The following is a 23,363-nucleotide window of genomic DNA, read 5'->3' as shown; positions in this document are numbered from 1 at the left end:
ACGCGCTAATCTCGGGAACTAATGGTCCGACTTGAAAAATTCTTTCGGTGTTAGATAGCCCATTTATCGAGGAAGGCTATAAGGCTATATTATATAATTATATCATCACGCTACGACCTACAGCCATAGGAGTGGAGGGCTGTGGAGCCACGGGGGTGAAACCGCGCGGAGCAGCTAGTTTTAAAATAAAACGCATTGTAACGGTAAAACAATTTATTTCGAAAACCAAGACATTACAGTTGGAAAATCACATTTTTACTTAAAAGATAAACAACAAGTTAAAAGTATAAAAGCCATGATTTCAAGAAATACAATACTGTGTATATAATGTCTTATGAGTAATGACTCAAGTGCATAGGGGGCTAAATGGGAGTCTTTAAAATGCAGACAATACTTGAAATTCGTATTAATGTGAATATAATTAATTAGAAAGCGAGGCCGGCGTCGGCGTAAGTTGTGAAGATCTTCTCAATGGAGTTGGCGTACGCCGCCGTTCTCAGGTCCAAGCCAAGGTTGAACTTCATGGCAGTCTTCATGATAGCCTAATAACAACCAAATCAATACATTAATGATTTCTCTATGTGTGTTGATTCATAATATTTTTATTTCTCAATAAGTTAAGTTATGTAGTTAATGTAATGTAACTTCAGAATCATTATTATAAATTGATGTATTAACTTAATGATTGATAATTCGCATTAATGTCCATCTTTTAAAAACTATTATACACTACAGTTTAATGTTTTTAAGATTACCAAAAACAAAATATTATAACAAACAAACGCAAAGAATATCGTATTTTTTTAATAACAAAGTATATAAAAAAGTAACACATACCCTAGCAGAGCGCTCCATGGTGTAATCAAGACCGGAGTGCACGATGTCCTTCTCGGAGGCACCAGAGATGCGCTTCTGGAAGGATTCCGACGGAGTCACCGGGATGCGTCCACCCACACGACCGAAACGACGCTCCAGAGACTCTTGCACGGACTCTGTGAAATAATATTATAATTATCCTACTACTATTATAAAGGCGAAAGTTTGTAAGTATGGATGTATGGATGTTTGTTACTCTTTCACGCAAATACTACTGAACCGATTACAATGAAATTTAGCACACATATAGAGGATAACTTGGATTAACACATAGGATAGGTTTTATCTCGGAAATCCCAATGGAACGGGAACTATGCGGGTTTTTCTTTGAAAACGCGGGCGAAATCGCGGACGGAAAGCTAGTATAGGATATTATAGCAAATATATTGCTAAAAACCATAGCAAGACTTGGATTAAAACTCCAGTTAATAGTTTTAATGGCTTGGATAACGCCTATATTATAGGAAAAAATCCCTAATGTTTGAATAGTCCAAAGAGACTGTGTACATGTGAGCAGAAACAGATTACAACGCTAAAAGTTTCTAAATGAAATGTGTGGAAACTATAGACAGCAAAAACAATATATTCAGCATTCTGCATTCCTACCATTATTTCATCAAATAATAGAAAAAATTCCTCACCCAATAGATGGTAGTTAGACTCCCTCTCGTACTTGAAGGTCAATCGTCCGTACGACACATGGTTCAGGTTCTTGAGCCACTCGAAGAAGGACACGGTGACACCACCCGCGTTGATGTACAGGTCCGGGATCACCAGGATGTTGCGGTCGATGAGGATCTTGTCAGCTGCGGGGGTGGTTGGCCCGTTGGCGGCTTCCGCGATAATCTAATGATAATAAATTTAGGTGTATTGATAACTAGCTGCGCGTAGCTCCGCTCCCGTTGGTCTTCGCGTAATGATATAGCCTATAGCTTTCCTATATAAATGGGCTATCTAAAACCGAAAGAATTTTTCAAATCGGACCATTCCTGAGATTAGCGCGTTCAAACAAACAAACTCTTCAGCTGTATAAAATTAGTATAGATTGATAGGTATGGTACCTAGCTTTACAATGGGATATAAATTGGCAAGTGATAGACACGGTTAACTTATTGATAAAATACCTAGTTGTTATCTGTATGGTGGAATATTGGGTGATAATGTAGGTACTTAAAGTAATTAAATGGTAAATGGGAGTAGAATGGGATTTAATATAAAACGGCCTAAATAAATAAATGATTGACGTAGTGACGACCATAGAATTGATAGGATATAATTTATATGAAGGTACAATGTTACCTAATCTTAATGGTAATTAGCGGTTAACGCCGTAAGTTACATTCCTATGTTCTAATTGTACCTACCAAAACTATAAAAAATAATTTTCAATTCCTTCTGTAACAAATTATTCATTTCTGTACATTTGAACTTACTACAAAGTACATCAATGACCGAGAGCAATGATCTATGTTAAAAATACAAAGTAAGTTGGAAATTAGCCAATTAGGGCTTGTGTCTACAGTCGATGTTCTAGATAGAAACATTACTGTTGCTTTGTTAAATGCAGTCATTTAGTGAATTTTTTTTATCTAAGTATTTTTAAAGTCCCCTATATGTGTACAACAAGATTTTAATTGAATAAGTACCTTCGCTATATTATGAGGCTAGACTAGTTAACTACGCATGAAATCAATAAAAAATAAGGGTTTCTCAAAGTATCTCAGTAATTAGATAAAGCATATCTAATAAAGATGAATTTCAGTAAACAATTTCAATGCAAACAAAACAGTGTTATAATAATTATCATATCTTGACTAGTTTGCATAGTTAAAATTCTATCCTTTTATAATAATTCGCGCACATGGGTCTGAAAATGGCCCCCTTTTGTATGTTAAGTATATGAATGTTATGTATTGGGTATTAGTTAATTATCTATGCCCTATGGTTACCTTAGCCTGGATCTTGTGAGCGTTTTCCTTGTGGATGACCTGTTCCACAGCAGCTGGGACAAGGATGTCGCACTTTTCGTACAGCATGTTCTCGCCTTCGTACGGCTTAGCGCCGGGGAACCCGACGACCGTACCGTTCTCGATCCTGTAGTCTTCGAGAGCCTGGAAAGAATTACAATTTAAAAATTGAATAATGTCGTTGCAAACCATTAATAATAATTTAAACTTAAAAGATAGTATCACATTGATTATTCCATATTCGACATTTTAATTACGATAACATACCTACGCCTTAAATTTATGTACCTACCTGAAATCGATGGTACTCATTTCTTCACCAAAAACTGTCAAAAGAGCTAGTGATGTGCAAGCATTGAGTTACTATGTACTACGTAAGTACTCAATGTGTGCAAGTGCAATTCAAAGATAAATTCATATGATGATAAAATTATGGGTGGCCTTGATTAAGAATAATCTAATTCAGAAATTGAAATAAACTCTGTTGTTACTTATAATAAATGAAAAAAAGTTGATAAGCGTGATTTTTATTGATATATTTTCTGATAACACGACACCTTTTAACCATTTAACATTCAGCCTGATATGTATGTTTTTTTTTATTTGTGTTGTGATGGTGTTTTTAAAACCTTGAGACATAAACAAGGTGAATCACGTCTGACATAATGACAAATTTTATTATCAAGCATTGATAAAAATAATATTTCCTATGTTTGAACTTTTTAAATTGGGTTATTTGATATCATTTTAATACAAATTAGTCTCCTTTTTAGGGTTCCGTAGCCAAAATGGCAAAAACGGAACCCTTATAGTTTCGTCATGTCCGTCTGTCCGTCTGTCCGTCTGTCCGTCTGTCACAGCCGATTTACTCGGAAACTATAAGTACTACAGTGATGAAATTTGATGGGAATATGTGTTGTATGAACCGCTACAAAAATATGACACTAAATAGTAAAAAAAAGAATTGGGGGTGGGGCCCCCCATACATGTAACTGAGGGATGAAATTTTTTTTTTCGATGTACATACCCGTGTGGGGTATCAATGGAAAGGTCTTTTAAAATGATATAAAGTTTTCTAAAAAACATTTTTCTTAAAGTGAACGGTTTTTGAGATATCAGCTCTCAAAGTCGTAAAAAGTATGTCCCCCCCCCTCTATTTTTATAACTACGGGGTATAAAATTCTAAAAAAAATAGAGGTGATGCATGCTAATTAACTCTTTCAACGATTTTTGGTTTGATCAAAGTATCTCTTATAGTTTTTGAGATAGGTTGATTTAACTGTAATTTATTATATTTGCTGCTACGGAACCCTTTGTGCGCGAGCCCGACTCGCACTTGGCCGGTTTTATTTGTATTATTACTTGACTGGGTTTTGCAAAATTTTAGAACTGTAAATAGGTAAGTCATATTTATATCAGCTGTTTATCAGTGATTATATATACCTAACTATTTATCGGAATTTATTAGTTCTAATACGCACGACTACAGCGAAAAATATTTGTCTATAGAATCAACAGCCAATAACACAATATGTTAGGTAAACTTAGTCAAAGACAATATTTTGTCCAGTTGCATTGGTCACGTTATTCGCATGCGTGATGCGCGTATACACAACAAGGTTATAGATAGTATAATTTTATCGCAAGTTCAATGTATCCAGATATGTATGAACTGATCAGATGTAATCTAAACTGGTTACGAATAATATTAATTTCATAATAATTACCTACATAGGTACATAATAATTACCCATCTAGGTACTGACATAATAAAAGGAAAAAAATTTGGAAAATCCAAAACAGCACGCCTCATAATTTTTTTTAATAATTATTTATTAATTATTATTTTTGTTTATTTAATAACAATTAAACCACATCGAATCAGACCCTGAAAAATGAAAGGGTTCTATTCCTGAGCATACTCAAGCGTAAGAGAAAAAAAAGACTCGATTAGTAAAGTATTTCGGTCGCTATCGTGTTAACAAGAAAATACTCCGCACATACAGACACACGGACGTCCAAGACAGAACTTTTTTAAACTGTTTTTTAACTAGTTTAAATAACAAAAATGACATCAAAAATATCATGAATGTTAAAAATAGTGTTTTTTCTTAATATGTGTGTGTATGTATTATCTTACAAGTGCAATGTATGATACATAAAGACATTTTAAGTTTGAAAAATCAGATGTTTTGCGCGAAGTGACAGTAGTACCCACCTCAACGCTTCGCTTATGAGGCGTGCAATATAAGTGCGACATCTAACATACAAACGTTAATTAAATTATAAAAATTAAAAATAAAAATTCTGTAATGCTTTTCCCAGCACCCGCATGTTTGTCTTTGTGACAAGAAGTTTCGCGTGAACTCATACTTAATTAGAGCACAATTTATTAATTTATTGCCATAAAACATAATAACATATGATAACAAGCAGCTGTTCGATATCAGTAGGTACTTCTAATGAAATTGAATAAAGTTATGGGCCGCTTTGAGTGCACTCTATAACTTTCTATTAGTTATTTCACATGTTTGGTTGTAATTTCATTGATTTATTAATGGTGGGATGAATATCAGGCCAGCTCATAGATATCTCTCATATCGTTCATATAATTGAATTTGTTTAGACCGTACATTATTTACTTTCTTTGCCTCGGTAATATTCGCAAAGAAAAAGCAATACTTCTTTATTAAATAATAAGTAGATTCATAGTTACTCATCATCTATACTAATATTATAAAGAGGAAAGGTTTGTAATTATGTAAGTATGTATGTATGTATGTATGGTTTTCACGCATAAACTACTGGACCGATTTCAAAAATTCTTTCACCATTAGTAAGCTGCATCTTCACTGAGCAACATAGGCTATATTGCGTTTTCAAAAAAATTAGAGATCCTTACCAAAAATGCAATAATGTAACCCAAGATGTAAAAAATTCCTTAATAAAAATTCTGTCATCGCATGCGCTGCGGAATCTATTGAAGATAGAACAAAAAAATGTGCTATGGTATTATAGAATGGATCAATATCTACAAGAAAGTCCGCGATACCATATGTCCATCTTCAGTAGTTATGTTACTACAACAACTTTTTTACGTTTTCAAAGTAAATAGAAGTGCCGACAGTAATCAAACCATTGCTTGCTTGCGCGATTCAGAGCGAGGTGTCGCTACAATCGATACATACACCTAATATTTATCCTTATCCCATTAAATGATGTTTTATTATAGACTGTTTCAATACCAGCAAAATACTTTTTAAATTAAAAAAATGGGATAATCCATTCAAAAGATATAACGAATTTTTGAAAGTGTCCATCTACAGAAAATATTAGGTACATATACTGTTTAATACAATGAGCAAGCGTAGTGCGGGACAGGGTGAAGGTGATTTTCATGTGATTAAAAATTAAACCTATAGTCCGACCTATAATAGTAGACTTTTCACTGTCACGATATCGCTATCTATGCGGGTGAAACCGCAGGGCATTGCTAGTATTATAATATCTCTGTTGATCATTTAATCTGCCAAGTCTCCCATCCGGCCTCTCACGAATTCACAAACAACAATGTATGTACCTAGCTACCTATTTATACAACTCATGTAATCATTGACATACCTACCTACTGCAAAAACATCAATGTTATTTGTTGTCCTAGTCCTAATTTTTTCAGCAGAGCATTATACCTACAATTTAAAAAAGATGAACTACAGATTTGTTATCTAGCTCTTGTCTCTTCACTGTAGAAACTACTTTTCGTACTTACTAATAAGCTAAGTCAGTACATGAATAAATGTTTGAGTTTAATATTCTCCGTTCCATCCCGCATTACCTATTATAACGAACATTTAAATCTTGAAAAATAATATAAACTGTAGATAGTTACTCGCAATTCAAAAGCCATAAATTATTATACCCGTAACACATGTACGTATATTTTCAAGGGCGGAAACTAAAATAAATAAAACCTTTATTTGCCTCTCTCACAAGGGTTAAAAATTTGAAAACTCTAGCTGCTATTATTGTTATATTTAAATTTAAAAGATTCTATTTAATTTATTTCAAATTTTATGTGTTACAAGCATTGTTACAAGTTGTATGGTAATAACATGATTAGAGGAAAGTTTACCTACGTTACATAATAATCGATATACATATACATATTGATTATTTTATTAAATGATAAATATCTCAATAACCGTGATGCCTATCAATGGTGCTGTAATATCATAAATCATTAAGGATTAATTTAATTATGTTATTTGATAACGCAATAAATAAAATAGATTTTGATCTTAGTAAAATAAAAAAAAAGGCGCAATTGTTAGTTTGAATATTCGTACCTACTTAATTAATAAATTAATGTGCACTGTTAGTGGTAATTGAGGTCAAATTTATTAAACACATAAAACAACCGCATGACTTTTAATTTTATTCATTGTGTCCATATATATGTATAACAATTATTTTTAAATATGAATTGTAGGTACTTACTAGTATAATAAATGTGATAATATATAGAAGAAATGTATTGATGCTACTGGAATAGTTGTCATTAAGCTCTTATAATTTATAACAGAGTAAAAAACAACAGTTTGCATAAATATCTATCATATGAAACGCGATAACATATATATGTGGACATGAATACGATAGAAGTTAAACAAGATAAATGTAGAAATTGTTTGTTTTGTAAAATATTATGAAAATTTTAACGTAAACGTTCGTTAGCATAACCTAAAAAACTTAAGAGCTAAATATATTTAATTAGAGTAGAAATATCTTTAGATTTTCGTCTCTACTTGCGTCTTTGAATGAGTTAAAAGGAGACCTCATAATTAGATTCAAACTGACGTGGAGTCAGAAAAATGGAAAAATCTATGTACATGGTTCTAGAAAGTTCTGGAGGCTCACCTTAGGGTCGATACCGTCGGGGTTGTGGATGGCGCCGTCGTGCTCAATGACACCGATGCAAGTGGCGCCCGCACGGACGAGGTAACGGCACGTGTGCAGACCCACGTTACCGAAACCTTGCACGATGAACGTCTTGCCACCCCAGCCGGGTGTTGTGCCTGGAGACATTTCATTTGTTTTGAATGTCATCTTAATTTGCATATGTACATTACATTCATATTACGATATGACTTAGTAGTAAATTGAACCTTACAAGGGAAAAGAGACTGATGAAATTTCATATGATATCCTATTGTGATAACTAGTAATAAATACAAAAATGTTAATTACCACTGTAATAAATGTATCCACCAGAGAAATGTATGTAGACAATTTGATAGCATTAGTTAATTTATGAAACAAAAAGACAATGATACATTATAGACACTACGAAAACATAGTAAATCCTACCATGATAACAACTAAATAATTAATAAAAGATATCGGCTGATTGCCATACTGTTTGCATACATACCGATCATGCTCATGTAATTGGCCTCGTTGATGAAGTTTTCAAGACCGTGGAAGACACCACGGCCGGTAGCTGATACTCTACCGTGGATACCACCCTAGACAAAAGAAACAATTATTTATGTATGAGCAGACAACTGTAAAGTCACCTGGTGGTAAGCGTCTATCCATAAACATTTTCAGAGTTACTCTAGGATTTACGACGAGAAAAAAGGAAGGGACTGGGAAAGGTTAAGAATAGGATAAAAGTAGGGATGTAACGATACCGATACCGATACCGATATATCGGCCGATATAATCGGCAAGCCGATATATCGGTATCGGTATCGCCGATTATAAAACAACCGATACCGATATCAAACAATTAAAAGAACCGCGCCCAATGAACGATGCGGTAGGCCGCCCGCGCGTGCGCACTTTGTTTTTTGAAAAAACTCTATCAATAGTAAACTTTTATTAGGAGCTGATTGTATGTGTATAACTTAAAGTTTAACTGACTTTGCAAAATAATAATATGTACTAAAATAAATGGTTTTCTTGTTTTTTTGATTTGGCATTGTTATTTAAAAGAATACGATTTACAGTTGAGTCTCTGTTAAATGTAGGTAACTTTTATGCATAATTCACTATTTATTTTTCTACCAAGCCATCGATATCGGTATCGGTATCGGTATCGCCGATATTTGATTACAAATATCGGTATCGGTATCGTACCGGCAAAATCATGTATCGTTACATCCCTAGATAAAAGGAAAGGCCTCCAGATTTTTATTATTTAATTAGCTAGCCATAGAGGTCTAGCAACCATAACCTACATAGAGATATTCTGGTAATAACCAGGCATTTACGTGCCAACTTTTTTTAACGTTTTCAGAATTGTTGTCATGATATAGTCGTCAGAATACTTCCCACTCTCCAAAGTGTTGATATATAATTCCCTAAATTGTGGGTGTGGCTTCAAGCATACACTCTTGTATTTTAACTCTTACTAACGTACTATAATAAAATTTATTTTATTTTGACCAAACAAGGAAAACAAGTGTATCTCGTCTGTGTTATTAAATTAATTAGTTTGAGTTTTGATAAGATTATTAAAATTTAAAACCATAATAATAATTTCACAAGTTGCCAGGCAAATAATCGCCTCATACGACTAATAATTATTATCTTGTAGGTAGGTATATTAAGGAGACCGTCTTATAGAGCAGGTTTAAAAAAATCAAAATAATGCCCATATCACACGTTGAAACACATGAAACTATTGTCACAGGAAAACTATACGTAGACAATATTTTGTACGTTATTGCACAATATTTTTTAAAATTTGTGCGAAGTGGCTTATCAAAACTGCAATAGATTAAAAATCTATGTGTAAAATGACTCACCTGGTTGATGGGTTTGCCAGTAACACAGGCGTGTGCGTTGATGTCTTGGTAGCCGATTGTCTTGGCGTATGTGTCGGCGATCCAGGACATCTCACGTTCACCGGTACCCATGTCAGGGGCTGGCACGTCCACGCCCGGCCCTTTAGCAAAAGAGGAAACGTTACTACGCGTTGGAAGGGAGTACCTACACAAAATATTGTTTCTGGGAAAATTATCGGTGGTAGATGGAAAGTAGAGCAAAAATTTAGTAAATTATGGAGAGGCACATTGACGGTCCATAGTAGTAATGAAGCTAAAGAGTTTGTTTGAACGCTTAGGGTTGAAAGATTTGACGTGCAATTTAGTTTCGCGTAAACTTGATAGACAATTTGCAACACGCCAGCATACATCTAGGAAAGGTTATTAACTTTGTATCTCTTATATAGCTGTTTACTTATCAGGTATGAAGTGAAGTACTTGATGGCTTTCCTAGGTAGGTATATTTTACACTACGATAGATACGATTAGAGAGGAATCTTGTTAAAAAAACTGCACGTGCATTACAGTATGGCTTCAAATTGTTTGACAATGAAAAGGGATTTATTCTCATAGACGCCCCTTGAAAATAACCTCTAAGGTATTTATAAACCATGTTGTGAATTCAAATATTGAAATGCGTTCAACCAAATGTTTTAAATCGAACTAGGTAACTAGTTAAATAAGTACTTCTCTTTACAATGAGTAGAATTAGTCAGTAAATTCGTTGATTGTGTTATAAATGCAGATAATCTCTACCTATTTACAAAGATATATCGTTTTGCTGTAGATAGTCTCGATTTATTTGTGTGGTCAACATCAACATGTTTTTTATTATATCTTATTGATAAAGTGTCATTCGATCGGAAATCATAAATAAGCTGATTATCCAAAATAAGATTGTGACGTATATTATAAGAGATTTGACAAAATGAAAGTGTTCGTTGCTAAGAGCTAAATGTCTGAAACGAAACACTCGCAGTTTCATATTCATAACATTTTTGAGACCTCTTATCTTGAGATAGGATTGTTTGTTTAAAATTTGATATAGTGCTCATATATTTGTAACTTGCATAACAACAACGACGTCACTAAGTAGGTGTGTGGCTACGTGACACTAGAGTTAGTACTATGTATTTTGTTTGTTAGGATTGCTATATTACTTAGCGAAAGAAATTTGTAGAATATACTGTATTATTTATTTCGTTTCAGGGAATGTTATGTAACTGAAAACGAAAACGATAGTGTTATGCAACACATTGATGTAAAGCGCGTCAGAACCACACCTCTTGTTACTATACGAATAGTGTGTTTATTAATGACATTCTATTTTTAATCAGAGCAAAACTACAACGTTTTTAGTATTTGAAACGAAGAAATATTACCTAGAAATATTCAATTATCATATCATCATAAGTTGCATCATAAGCATCATGCCATCTGAAGAATATAGGTACCAAGCTTACGAGCGCAATTAAAAGGTTAACTAAAAACTTATTAGCAATTACTAGATAAACCAGTTTCAAAAGTGGCTACTAAAATATCGCTGTGAAATATGTATGTAGAACTGCCGTGTTTTTTTTATAATTTGAGATACCTCCTGTGACGCTGACTCCTTTTCAGATCAATTTATAACTTCGTATTTAGCATGTTTAAATATTATCTACTTATAATTACTCATGTAAATACTCACCAATGAAACCCTTCTTTGCGAGCTCCAAAGTGAATCTTCGCGTGATCTTTTCCAACTCATGTTCAGAGTATTCCTTGGGGTTGATTTTGATTCCAGCCTTCGCACCGCCAAATGGTACATCGACGCATGCACATTTGAACGTCATTAGAGCTGAAAGGGCTTTCACCTCATCCCTTGTCACGTCTGTTGAGAATCTTATACCTGCCAACAATTTAATCGGGGTTTAGTTTAATTCTCGTCCTTATTCTTAGAGTCCTTTAAGGTTCACATTCAAAAACTTGTTCTCAGTGTTGTATAAAGGTACCTATTATAGCTATTCAATTATTCAGAAAAATCGGACTAGGAGCTCGCTAGTCAGAATACAAAAAGTGATAGACAAAAAATAATAATATGTAGTTGCTTAGTTTTTTAAATACATCTTATTTTTTTATTATTGTGGTTTGTTTGTTGGTCGATGACTTCCAAGATGAATCGTGATTTCATGCCATTTTGTTTTTATAAAAAAACAACTGAAACGATTCAACGTTGCCGTGCCATTCGCCATCGGGGCCAAGCCGCCTAATTATAGTTGTCTACATTGGAAAACTCAAGCTTACGGTACTATTTTTACAGTGAATGTCACCAAATGTTTCACTTTATATCAAAATAGGTTTAGTAAGTTAAATTAGCATTGCTGTTATTTTATTTTATCACATACTAGCGGTCCGCCCCGGCTTCGCCCGTGGTACATGTTTACGTTTTCTCTACATAAGAACCATCCTCGTACTTCAAGGAATATAATAAAAAAAGAATCATCGAAATCGGTTCAGCCGTTCTCGAGTTATGCGCTTACCAACACATTTTGCGATTCATTTTTATATATAAGAAGATTAGCCTGAACCCTCGCAAGGGTATCGTGTCGCAGTGGGAACCTTTGTTGCCTGATCATGATCATAATTTAAAATTTTATTATTTTATTTTATTTCATAATCAAGAAATCTTATGTCTATTGTCATAGTATGTATTTATAATTGTGAATTTTGTGTTATATTGAACTATCTATTAGTAATAGCTTTATGCTCGTTGCATTTCGAATTACAAATCAGTATTATTATAGGTAGTAAAAAAAACTAAATTGCCTGTAAATTGTCAAAAAAGGGTGCTACACGGGTGGCAAGAACGAAAGTTCTTATGTTTCGTTCTTGCCACCCGTAAAGAACGAAACATAAGAACCGTTCGAATTTATTTCGGTTTTTTCAAATACGAAATAAATTCGAATTTTATTTCGTATTTGAAAAAATACGAAATAAAAGAATCATGATAATCCGTTCACCCAGTCGAAAGTTCTGAGATAACCATAGAAATCTAAATAACAAGACCCTAGATAACAAACAAAAAAAAAAGAATCGGATTGATTGATCCTCGATTTTTAAATACCTACAGTTTAAAACGGCAATAAATTGATACGTTCTATGATTGAAAGTTCTGCTTTATTATAAGCATTTCCTTATATTATAAATGCAAACATATAACATATATGCTTTGTTTTCACATCAAACTGCACCAAATAACATATTTTGTTTGTGGCGCGAAAGAATAATAAAAATGTCTATTGTCTATGTTTAAATCTGAAGTGTCATATAAAAATTAACGTTCTCTATTGAAGACGGTTGAGTCTTCAGTCTATTTAAAAATGTGTTCAGTACGAGTTCACATGCATCTCTACTAATCAATGAGAACATAATAGTTTATTCATTTGAACTTGTCTAGAAGTTTTATTATTTTCATATATTCCTGATTATGGTCAAATAATATTTTATTACGGGTTATAGGATTTTTTTCTCCAAAATTGCTAAGATTTACCATGTGTTTACTATGGGGTAGTATTTAAACGAGTGACTGTAAATTAAAGTTTTAGTTATCAAAAATAATTAATTGGGGTAACAGAATTACTAAGTGAGCGACTGACTGCGAGCGATGAAAAATTAATAGATCAGCAACTAACAAACATTAATTTGCGTTACATAAAATACAAAATGAGCAGCTTCATAATATTTGAGCGACCTAATATTAATTGTTTGAGTGACAAAATTACGTCTTGTATTATTTTCATTATTTGGGATATGATTTATTTATACTGAGTGGCATTTTATCTTAATCGAGGTATTTCGAATAGAAAAATCACTTTGAAAAATACTATAATGGACAGAGTACTTAGGTACTATCAGTTCAATTTGTTTTGAAAGTTATATCAAATAACTATTTGAACAATTTATTCTAGTGTTTTTGTCGCTCCAGATGAGCGTAATTTAGTCGCTCACTTAGTAATTTATTCGCTCAACTAGTAATTTAGTCGCTCATATAGTAATGTAATCACACAGTTAGAATTTCTAATAACTATATCAAATGGATTAATCACAACCCTCCTTTAGTACGCTGAATCTGTATTTTATTATCAACCAATATTCGTTGCTTGTTTAGTTTATTTGTCGATTACTCAAATTCATACCGCTCAAGTTATTAAATCAGTACCTCATAAATCATAATCAGTCGCTCACTTTATTTTCAGTCGCTCGTTTTATTATTCCCCTTTACTATGTAGATGAAACTTAATTCAGTCGTAGTCTACGTCTTCATCGTTTCTTTTCCTTGAGTGAAATATTTCACGTTACAGTTTACACTACTTCGGTTTGGAATTTTAGAACCATTGTTTCAGCAGTGTTCCTTTTTTTTAATAATAATGAGGGAAGCAAAGCCAGATCAGAATGTGACTTTTCACAAACTTCTGAATATGAATATACAAAGTTTGAAAAGGATTGCTAAGCATTTGTTTTTTCTTAAAGATATTCAATTATTGAACACTGCTTCTCTACAATACATTTAGGGACGAGTGACTTTCAATGCGTCAGAATTAATACTATACTTACACGTAGTTACGTAAATTACGTGAGGCAGATAACGTCACTACCACGCCCTTTGTTGCCAATTGCTAGCAACAAATCATAAACAACCAATGACCGAATTCGTCACTATTTTATCAACGAGAAAAGTAATCTGTACTTCAAGATCTTTCAACCTTTCTCAAATTTATCACACACGCCAGAAGCTTGATCGATGATCACTCAGTACTGTAGGTTATCTTAAAATAACAGTACCTACTAATGTAGGTGTAGATTGTAGGTACTTCAAGACTGTAAATAAATCAACTATGCTCTTTGATTTGGGACAAATTTCGTACAAGAATCATCGTCTAAGGCAACTTGCACGAAATTGGGCTTGAAGGACCTAGTATAGTAGACCTAGAGTAGTATAGTTCATCAAAACGTCTTGTCTTCTACTACTGACTAAGTAGTCGAAGATAACAATACAACAATGTGATCGTTTCAAAAATAGAAAGTCTTCTCCTCTGCAGTTTGCAGTTCAGCAATTACGAATGAGCTTATATTATATATTTGTTACCCACCTAGGTACATAATTTTTCTATTATTTTCACTTAAATGTTATTGGGTAGGTACGGAAATAAAAAAACTAATCATACATTTTTATAAGCTTTTGTTTTTATAGACATTTTCAAATTCAACTCAATATCAATAATTATATAATCTTGCTTAACCTGTTTCTGACACAGGAGGCCAGCAATCAAACTATTGTGTTCTATAATTTTTCTTCGTTAAAATTTGTGCTCGACTCTTGAATAAAAAGTATTAAGGCGGCTTGTGAAAACTGAAAATACTTAAAAGTACCTACAACTTGGTAGTAATAAGTTTTTACAAACATAGCTGTATGTTAGTTAAAATGTATTAACATTAACTAACATATTTTTTGCCCAAATAAAATAGTTTAGACAAACACATTCATCTTGTCAAACTAAGTACCTAACTTATGTACTACTATAAGTACATAAGTCCTTTCAATTTTAAAGACAACAAAAATTTTCAACAACTGCGGTTTTATAGCCGCATTATTACCTAACAGATGGAAAATGAAATGTAACAGTGTAAAAAAACGACCACAATTTTACGGATGAGCTCCTTTTATTCAGGTCTATTTTTATAAAAATAAAAAAACAATTTAACTAACTAATAAAATTTATATTTATAATGGAAATTGAAATTTATATTGATTTATTTCACACACACCTATGTATTCATTTATCAATGGTAGCGGGTAGACAATGCAGGAGAAACATTCATGTCAACCTATGGTAACATTTTATTCGTAATTATTATAATATTATAAAAAGCATCTAAATATACTAAAAATCAAACTATCTAACTACCAAAATACTTTGATAATAACTGTAATCTTTTTTTTTATATTTCAGGTTATGTCCTGTTAATTTGGTTATCTACGTAACAGCGAATTCTACAATCACGTGTCTTCTGTGCTATAAATATATGTATATAATCAGACTACGACAACAATGACTACTGATCCCACGCAAATTATATGTGGGAGTTAAGTAATAAGCAATATTAATATTAAATCAATACGAAATAGTTAACTTACCTCCTTTAGTTGGGGTCCTGTGTGAGGAATGTTGAGCTCTGTATCCTCGGATCATTTCATAATCGCCGGAATCGCGTCTCAATGGGAATTGTATTTCTATAATGTGATCACATGGCTGCATCATGCTTAAGATACCGGCTACCTTCTTCTTTTTTTCTTCAATAGAGACTCTGGATTTCATGTCTTCAACCAGTTTGTCTTCAATAACCTGGCACGCCCTGTGGAAAAAATACTCCACCATGTCGAAGAATCGTGGGTTTGCACTGGTGGGTATATCTTTAAGCCTATCTGGAATTTCATGACTCGCATATGATCGGCATGAGACGTTCACTGCAGCAGGTACGATTTTGAGGATATTATTGACTGCCTCATTTTGAATTGAATTTTTTAAAGGCGGTGAAACAGCCTTAGCGATATTTTTTAAGTGCAACATTTTGAAATTAAGTACTACAGTCGGGTAAGGTATCGGGTCGCTCTACACTCGAATCAAAATACACGAATTAATTAGTGTAATAAAGAATAAAACAGCAGAGACGACCCGCCCCGACGGATTGCGAGTCGGCGACTATGCTATGGCGCTGTGGCCTGTGCGTCGCCTCAATATTATACCGTATTGTCTATGGTTCTTGGGCTACCAATAGGAGCGTACTAAATAATATACAAGTCATTGGACATCATTGCCAGAAATGATAAATTCAACGGTAGAAATCTGTGGTAGAAATCTCAAAATAAGTATTTTGACGAGTGTATTAAAACTCTAAGTAATAGATATTAATCTACTATATAAAAATAAGTCTGGTTTTCCTTCCTGACGCTATAACTCCAGAACGCACGAACCGATTTCCACGGTTTTGCATTCGTTGGAAAGGTCTCCGGCTCCGTGAGGTTTATAGCAAAGAAAAGGTATCTCTGGTGGCGAAACGGAGTTCGCCCGGTTTGCTAGTATTATGATAAAATTGTGCCATTTATCAACAACATTAGATCACCCTGTATTATGCCGATAAAGGAAAATCGTGAAATCTCTGAAACAACTGAAATATAGAGCTGTAAAGTATTCTAAAATAACTACAAAAGTTTTATTCAATTTATAATTTAATAAAACGTTTTAGAACTTAGGTAAGTTATTTAACGAATTATTTCATTTTAACAGAATACAAAAAATCCTCGTTAATCGAGTCAACAATTAGAAGTCCGAATTAGATTTCCGAAGTCCAGTTGAGTCGACTTGAACGCCTTCAGAATTTTTGCATTTGCTTTAATATCTTTGGTTTGCGTAAGTTTGGTTTGACCACGTGTCAGACTTTCGCAAAAAACTCAACTCTTAACTTAGCCCCAGTTAGCCCTAACTTTGTAACGGAATTTATATTATGTCGAACAACGAATGAATATGTCCGAGTTAAGGGCCATCTTAACAATTATTATAATCATGGTTAAGGTAGCTGCGTTTTTAACAAACATTTTATTAGAAAAAAAAATGTTGTGTGGTTTTATGAAACCACGGTAAAAGTGAAACTGTTCGAACGGTTCCGAACACTGCTTTGTATAGCGCATGTCGCGTGACGGGCTGCCGAGTAGGTATACCTACTCGGCAGCCGCGATACACGCGACATGCGCTACACAGACCAAAAAGTTTGAGACGATGTAATAAAAGTTTCACTTTAAAAAAAAAAGTAAAGAAAATATTTTAATACCTGCTTTCCGCTCGCGGCAGCGCGGCTTCACCTGCTTTCTCTAAAAGCTTATAAATCATATACTAAAACCTTCTTCTTGAATCACTATCTAATAAAAAAACTGCATCAAAATCCGTTGTGTAGTTATAACACAGACTAATAATAATATACTACGTATACAAGTTATAAAGATCTAAATAATCTCATAAACGCGGGAATCGATTTTGCAGAATACTATGTAGTGATTTTGACGACGCGGTTGGCGCAGTGGTAAAGTAACTGCCTACTGAGCCGACGGTCCCGGGTTCGATTCCCGGTCAGGGCAAATATTTGTGTGATGAACTCAATTATTTGTTCTTGGGTCTGGGTGTTATTATCTATATATGTATTTATTAAATATTATATTTATCGTCGCCTAGTACCCACAACACAAGCCTTAATTGAGCTTACTGTGGGACTAGGTTGATTTGTGTAATAATGTCCTATAATATTTATTTATTTATTTATTATTTTAAATTTTTATCTACTATCATATATTACCTACGCAGTCCTGTCAGTGTCAAATTATAATTGTCAGATTTGACGTATGTCATAGGATTGTTATTCGAATTTTAGCATTTTGCCTTTTGGTAAAAAATATTATTTGGATTTGTCAAAACAAATTTTGAATTTTGGCCAAATTTAATTTAGAAATTACAATGATTTGCAATAATTGAGTATATACGCAAAAGATGAGCAGACAGCACTGTTCTAATTGTGATACAAATGTTTGAAGTCAAACAATTGTACTTATCTTCGAATAAGGTAATTAAAATATCAATGTTTTGCATTCATGCAGAAGCTTTTTTATATTTTTTATTTTTATGTGTATTATATTTTTTGATTTTACAGTAATAAAGAAGCATGGATGAAGACAATCTTAGTAACTTAGTTCAATTGAACGATTTACCTGACGAATTGATAGTACTAGTATTTAAATATCTGGCGTTAGAGGAAATTCTTACTTGTGAGAATGTTTGCAAGAGGTGGAGAAAACTTGCCCGTGATCCGTGTATATGGAGACAATTTGCGTTCGTTTATTCTGGTAAGCCAGGGCAAAGTGAAGTAAGTGATAAAAATTTGGTGATCATAATAACCCATAGTGAAATTATTTACAGTTTGAAAATTCAATATGTTTATAATTATTCGGTCATAAAAGATGTAATTGAAAAATGTAATAATTTAATATCATTAGAACTGGTTATGTGTAGGATTGGCAAAAGTTTTGAAGAAGATATTAAAAAATGGCCTCATCTGAGAAAACTAAGCATGAAAAATTCAATTCAACTTTCAAGTAATGTAGACTGGATGTTTCCTTTTAACCAACTCAAAGAACTAAAGTATCTGGCTTTGTCTGACTTTGGCTTAACTCTCGCTAACTGTGACTCTCTGTTGGACTGTACCAAACTGTGCCACATATATATAGAGAAAATCAGGGATTTGGATTTAGAATTTATTAAAAAATTAATTTCATGTAAACAAGGTAAATTGGAGACATTGCACATATATGGAGGTGACTCTGTTGATGACTGCTGTCTCAATATGTTGTCTAAGTGTCCTAACCTTAAGGATTTAGCAATAATAAGATGTGAAAACCTCACAGACGAAGGTCTGATATCCTTAGTCAATTTTAAGAAAATACAACATTTGCAAATTTGGAACAATAGTAATTTTTCAGAAATGATATTGTTAAAAGTTTTAGGAAGTTCTAATTTAGTCACCTTGCAAAGTTTGAGTTTGTCAAGAATCAAAAAAATTTCACCAGTTATTGTAGATATTATATCAGAGTATTATAAGAACCTGAAGTTTTTAGCTTTGTACCAATGTCCACTCATTATAAACACAGATTATGAAAAACAACTTAAATCAAAATTTAGAAATATTGATGTTGTATTATATTGAATTATAAAATATAAGTTTTATATTTTAAGATACAAATGTGATAGATAAAGCAGTACATAATAATATATTGTGTGGGTGATAATGAGCACATAATAAATATTATATAGCAATTGTCAATATCCATAATTATAATTGCTTATGAAAATATGTATGATTTTATTGATGATTATATTAATGTAGAAATTAAGCCACAATTAAATATTTTTATTAAATGCCGGAATTACCAACTTTTTTTTTTTATAGAACAAGTTTCTGTGTATTTGTAGAACTAAAGACAAATAAAATATATTTTTATGTATTGTACCTGAATAATTGTTTAGGATAGCGATAGATTTGATAATAAATAAATATTATAAAATAAAATGACATACTTTGATTTCATAAACTAAATATAATGAATCACAAAACATTATGATAATGGCATGTTTTAAGAAAATACAATAGAAATAAAGACAGTTTATACATCATCATATACATGAGCATGACAGTAAATTGTTATTCAAATTCAAGAAATTTTTGAAACTTCTAATTAATATTTTACATATAGGTACATATATAAAAAAAAAACTATTAGTTATCTACCTTTTCACTAATGTAACAACATTTTTAGCTACTGTTTTTTAATCTGACAGAACTAGTTATAAACTTATAACTCTCCTACATATTTTTTATTACATTTTTATTTTTTTCTTTTAAATAGATGGCATAGTACATAAAAAAATGTAATTTTTTTCGGGCCTCCAATGGGCAATATAGCTTGTGTAACATACATCAGTATATTATGTGTGCAAAATTAGCCTTTGAATTACTTTCCAAAATTACACCTAATATTAAAAAATAACTTTTTTTTAAATAACGGTTTTTCATCAATTAGGTACTTAATAAGGATAATTTCTGTTTCAACATTGCTATATTTTTATAAAATGTCCCTATTCACAATAGGGACATTTTATGGAGGATAGTCAAAGCTAAATGGCCAGATAGAAAAAGACCTTTCTACAAATAAATATAAAGTGAATGTTTTTAAAGTCAATAAAATATATGAATACAGTTACATCATAATTGCTTTTGGCTGGCTAAATTTGAGTATAGCTGGTGTGTCGAAATGGATATATTATTATGTAATATATTTTAATAAGAAATAAATAATAAATTCCAGATATTTATATACAGTAATATGTCTTTATTTCAATTGTTCTAAAATTACATCTAGACAAATAATTCATAAAATGATGTTATTAGACTAAAAATATTCCAAAACATTTACAAGATACATTTAACTACTCTATAAACCCAAGTAGCCCTAAAATAAGGGAAGTCAACTAATTAAGTGCATATTTTCATATTTTATCACTTACTCTTTATTTCAAATTGATCTCAGATGGGCTTAATAAAAATAACATTTTTTTAAATATTTTACATATCCAATTTCATTGTAACCTCGTATAAATTATAAATAACATACATATTCCGACTTAGATCTTTAAAAGGAACAAAATGACCTCATAGACTTAAAATCAGGGAATAGTGAAGTGGAAAATGTATGCAGAATAACTGTTTATTTTCATTCTCAATATTTAGACCAGATCATCTATTGACGACACGAATCCCATTGTGGTAAGGGTATAAATTACTTTAAAAAAGAACACACTTTTAAACATAATATAAGACAAAACACACAAAATGAAACAAGAATAAGGGAATACAGGCTAATAAGAAATTATAATTATTATAATATATCATTCTAATTATTATGTATTTTATTCATTACTAGCTTACCGCCCGCGGCTTTGCCCGCTTTGTCTAAAACCTAATAAATTATATACTAAAACCTTCCTCTTGAATCACACTATCTATTAAAAAAACGGCATCAAAATCTGTTGCGTAGTTTTAAAGATTTAAGCATACAAAGGGAAATAGGGACAGAGAAAGCGACTTTGTTTTATACTATGTAGTGAAGTATGAATTTCCATGAAAGTATAATAAAAAAAGAATTACAATTATGTAATGTAATAATTAAAGAAAGCGCCTTTGAACCTTGAAACTTGGGTATAGCTGCTAATAAACCTATTAAAATAAAATTAGCATCTCATTTTTTTAAAGTTGTATAGGTACCTATTCAAAGAGGATATTGGAGATATTTTTGTATATTTAAATATACAAAGAAATAATGATGAATAAGATCGGAGTATTTTCAATGTGCATAGAGATAATTGAAATTTTAGATGTGTATATTAAAATTATTATTCAATCTATATAATATATAAAACTCAAAGGTGACTGATATAGTGATCTATCAACGCACAGCCCAAATCACTGGACGTATCGGGCTGAAATTTGTCATGCAGGTAGATGTTAGGACGTAGGCATCCGCTAAGAAAGGATTTCCCGAAATTCTTGCGGGAACGGGGAAAAACGGGGATGAACGTACAAAGTCGTGGGCGGAAGCTAGTATAATATAAAAATAAAAATATGTCAATTTCAAATCATTTCTTTGAACACTTCAGAAAACGTATTGATTTCTGTTAATAATCTTGTCTCAAAAAAACATACCATGATATTTTGTCAGTGAGAAGTTATTTTTATATCACCCACATAATTTCATAGTTAAAATTTTCTTTGTTAAAGTACCTCTTTATGTTGTTTGGGTCTATATAAAAATAAAAATATGTCAATTTCAAATCATTTCTTTGAACACTTCAGAAAACGTATTGATTTCTGTTAATAATCTTGTCTCAAAAAAACATACCATGATATTTTGTCAGTGAGAAGTTATTTTTATATCACCCACATAATTTCATAGTTAAAATTTTCTTTGTTAAAGTACCTCTTTATGTTGTTTGGGCTTTTAGATTATTTTATAGAAATAGAAATAAACTTAACATCATACTTTTATTTCTATGGGTTCATCAAGGTTTTTAAACCTATTGTTTTACTCAGAAATAAAAGTAAGATTTAAATTTTTGTAATGACAAAGTCAATCAAACAAACACACTACTATATCACTAAAATTTTCAATTTTTGGGATGATTTTATTATAAAATCTAGGTAGACGAACTTTCTTGCAAATGCAAGAACATATATTTTCAGTTTCATTGGATTTTTCAATCTTAGAGTTTCCTATAAGGAGCTATACAAACAATTAAGTCTATCCAATTTGTGACTTGCTTAAGCTGATAGAAGTAATTCAACTAAAATACAATTACCGGGGCGCAATAATAATAAGTGTATATTAAACACTAAAAAGATGTTTTTAATAATCTATTGCCTGATACATTATATACATTTAAAACATAACCAATACAGTTTATTGGATCTTTTTTTATCCCCGGTTATTATTTGCAATAGCATAAGTGCACGGATGATGTAATTACTAACAGCAAATTGGATAAACTTGAAGTGCAGCCACGCCACAGAATACATAATAGTAGCTAAACGCTACAGAACGGACACTCTCCGCCTCCCGCCAAAATTAAACTTACCTCACCCCGCACGATCGTGATTAAAATGGGCCATATTTTTCTGCAAGGACGATACGCAACGAAGATTGACAACATTAATCAAATTGACTTAAAGTAATTTTATTATTTTGGATTTGTGATTATCGTTTTTCGTAGAAAATGGTTAGATATTGTGCTGTTTACGGATGTATTTCATCAGAAAAACGCGAATTTTTTTTACGCTAGTCACAAATGTGCCAACCATAGAAATCTAAATAACAAGACACATAGAAGTGCTATAATGTCATAATTCGTATGAAAACCGCTGTCGCCAAAATCAACACATTTAAACCGATAGCTAAACAATACACACAAGTAAACTATGCCTTTTATTGGGCAACTTGATTTTAGTGAAAACTAACTTAACCCATTGACCACCGAGCGGCCCGATCGGGCCGAGA

At 32.2% G+C, this 23,363-nt stretch overlaps 2 protein-coding genes across 2 annotated transcripts; one reads left to right on the top strand and one right to left on the bottom strand.

Moving 5' to 3' along the window:
- Positions 1-195: 195 nt before the first annotated feature.
- Gdh (glutamate dehydrogenase, mitochondrial) lies at positions 196-16,433 on the bottom strand. The gene is made up of 9 exons (XM_089695586.1): positions 15,852-16,433; positions 11,364-11,564; positions 9,656-9,795; positions 8,275-8,368; positions 7,761-7,918; positions 2,826-2,987; positions 1,518-1,722; positions 838-992; positions 196-542 (listed from the first exon to the last, which is right to left on the bottom strand). Exons 1-9 carry the CDS (start codon positions 16,282-16,284, stop codon positions 426-428), a joined length of 1,665 nt encoding a protein of 554 aa, XP_089551712.1. The 5' UTR covers positions 16,285-16,433; the 3' UTR covers positions 196-425.
- A 1,685-nt stretch (positions 16,434-18,118) lies between these two features.
- On the top strand, positions 18,119-19,678 carry LOC149488451 (uncharacterized). The gene is made up of 2 exons (XM_089695675.1): positions 18,119-18,325; positions 18,413-19,678. Exon 2 carries the CDS (start codon positions 18,425-18,427, stop codon positions 19,460-19,462), a length of 1,038 nt encoding a protein of 345 aa, XP_089551801.1. The 5' UTR covers positions 18,119-18,325; positions 18,413-18,424; the 3' UTR covers positions 19,463-19,678.
- The last annotated feature ends 3,685 nt before the right edge of the window (positions 19,679-23,363 follow it).

The sequence above is a fragment of the Colias philodice genome, chromosome 5 (assembly GCF_061535455.1).
Source record: "Colias philodice isolate Cphi_HAF_F1 chromosome 5, ilColPhil1 Martin Lab GWU primary, whole genome shotgun sequence".
Classification (NCBI taxonomy): domain Eukaryota; kingdom Metazoa; phylum Arthropoda; class Insecta; order Lepidoptera; family Pieridae; genus Colias; species Colias philodice.
The sequence above is the reverse complement of the archived record's forward strand: the minus strand, read 5'-3'. Positions and strand labels throughout refer to the sequence as shown.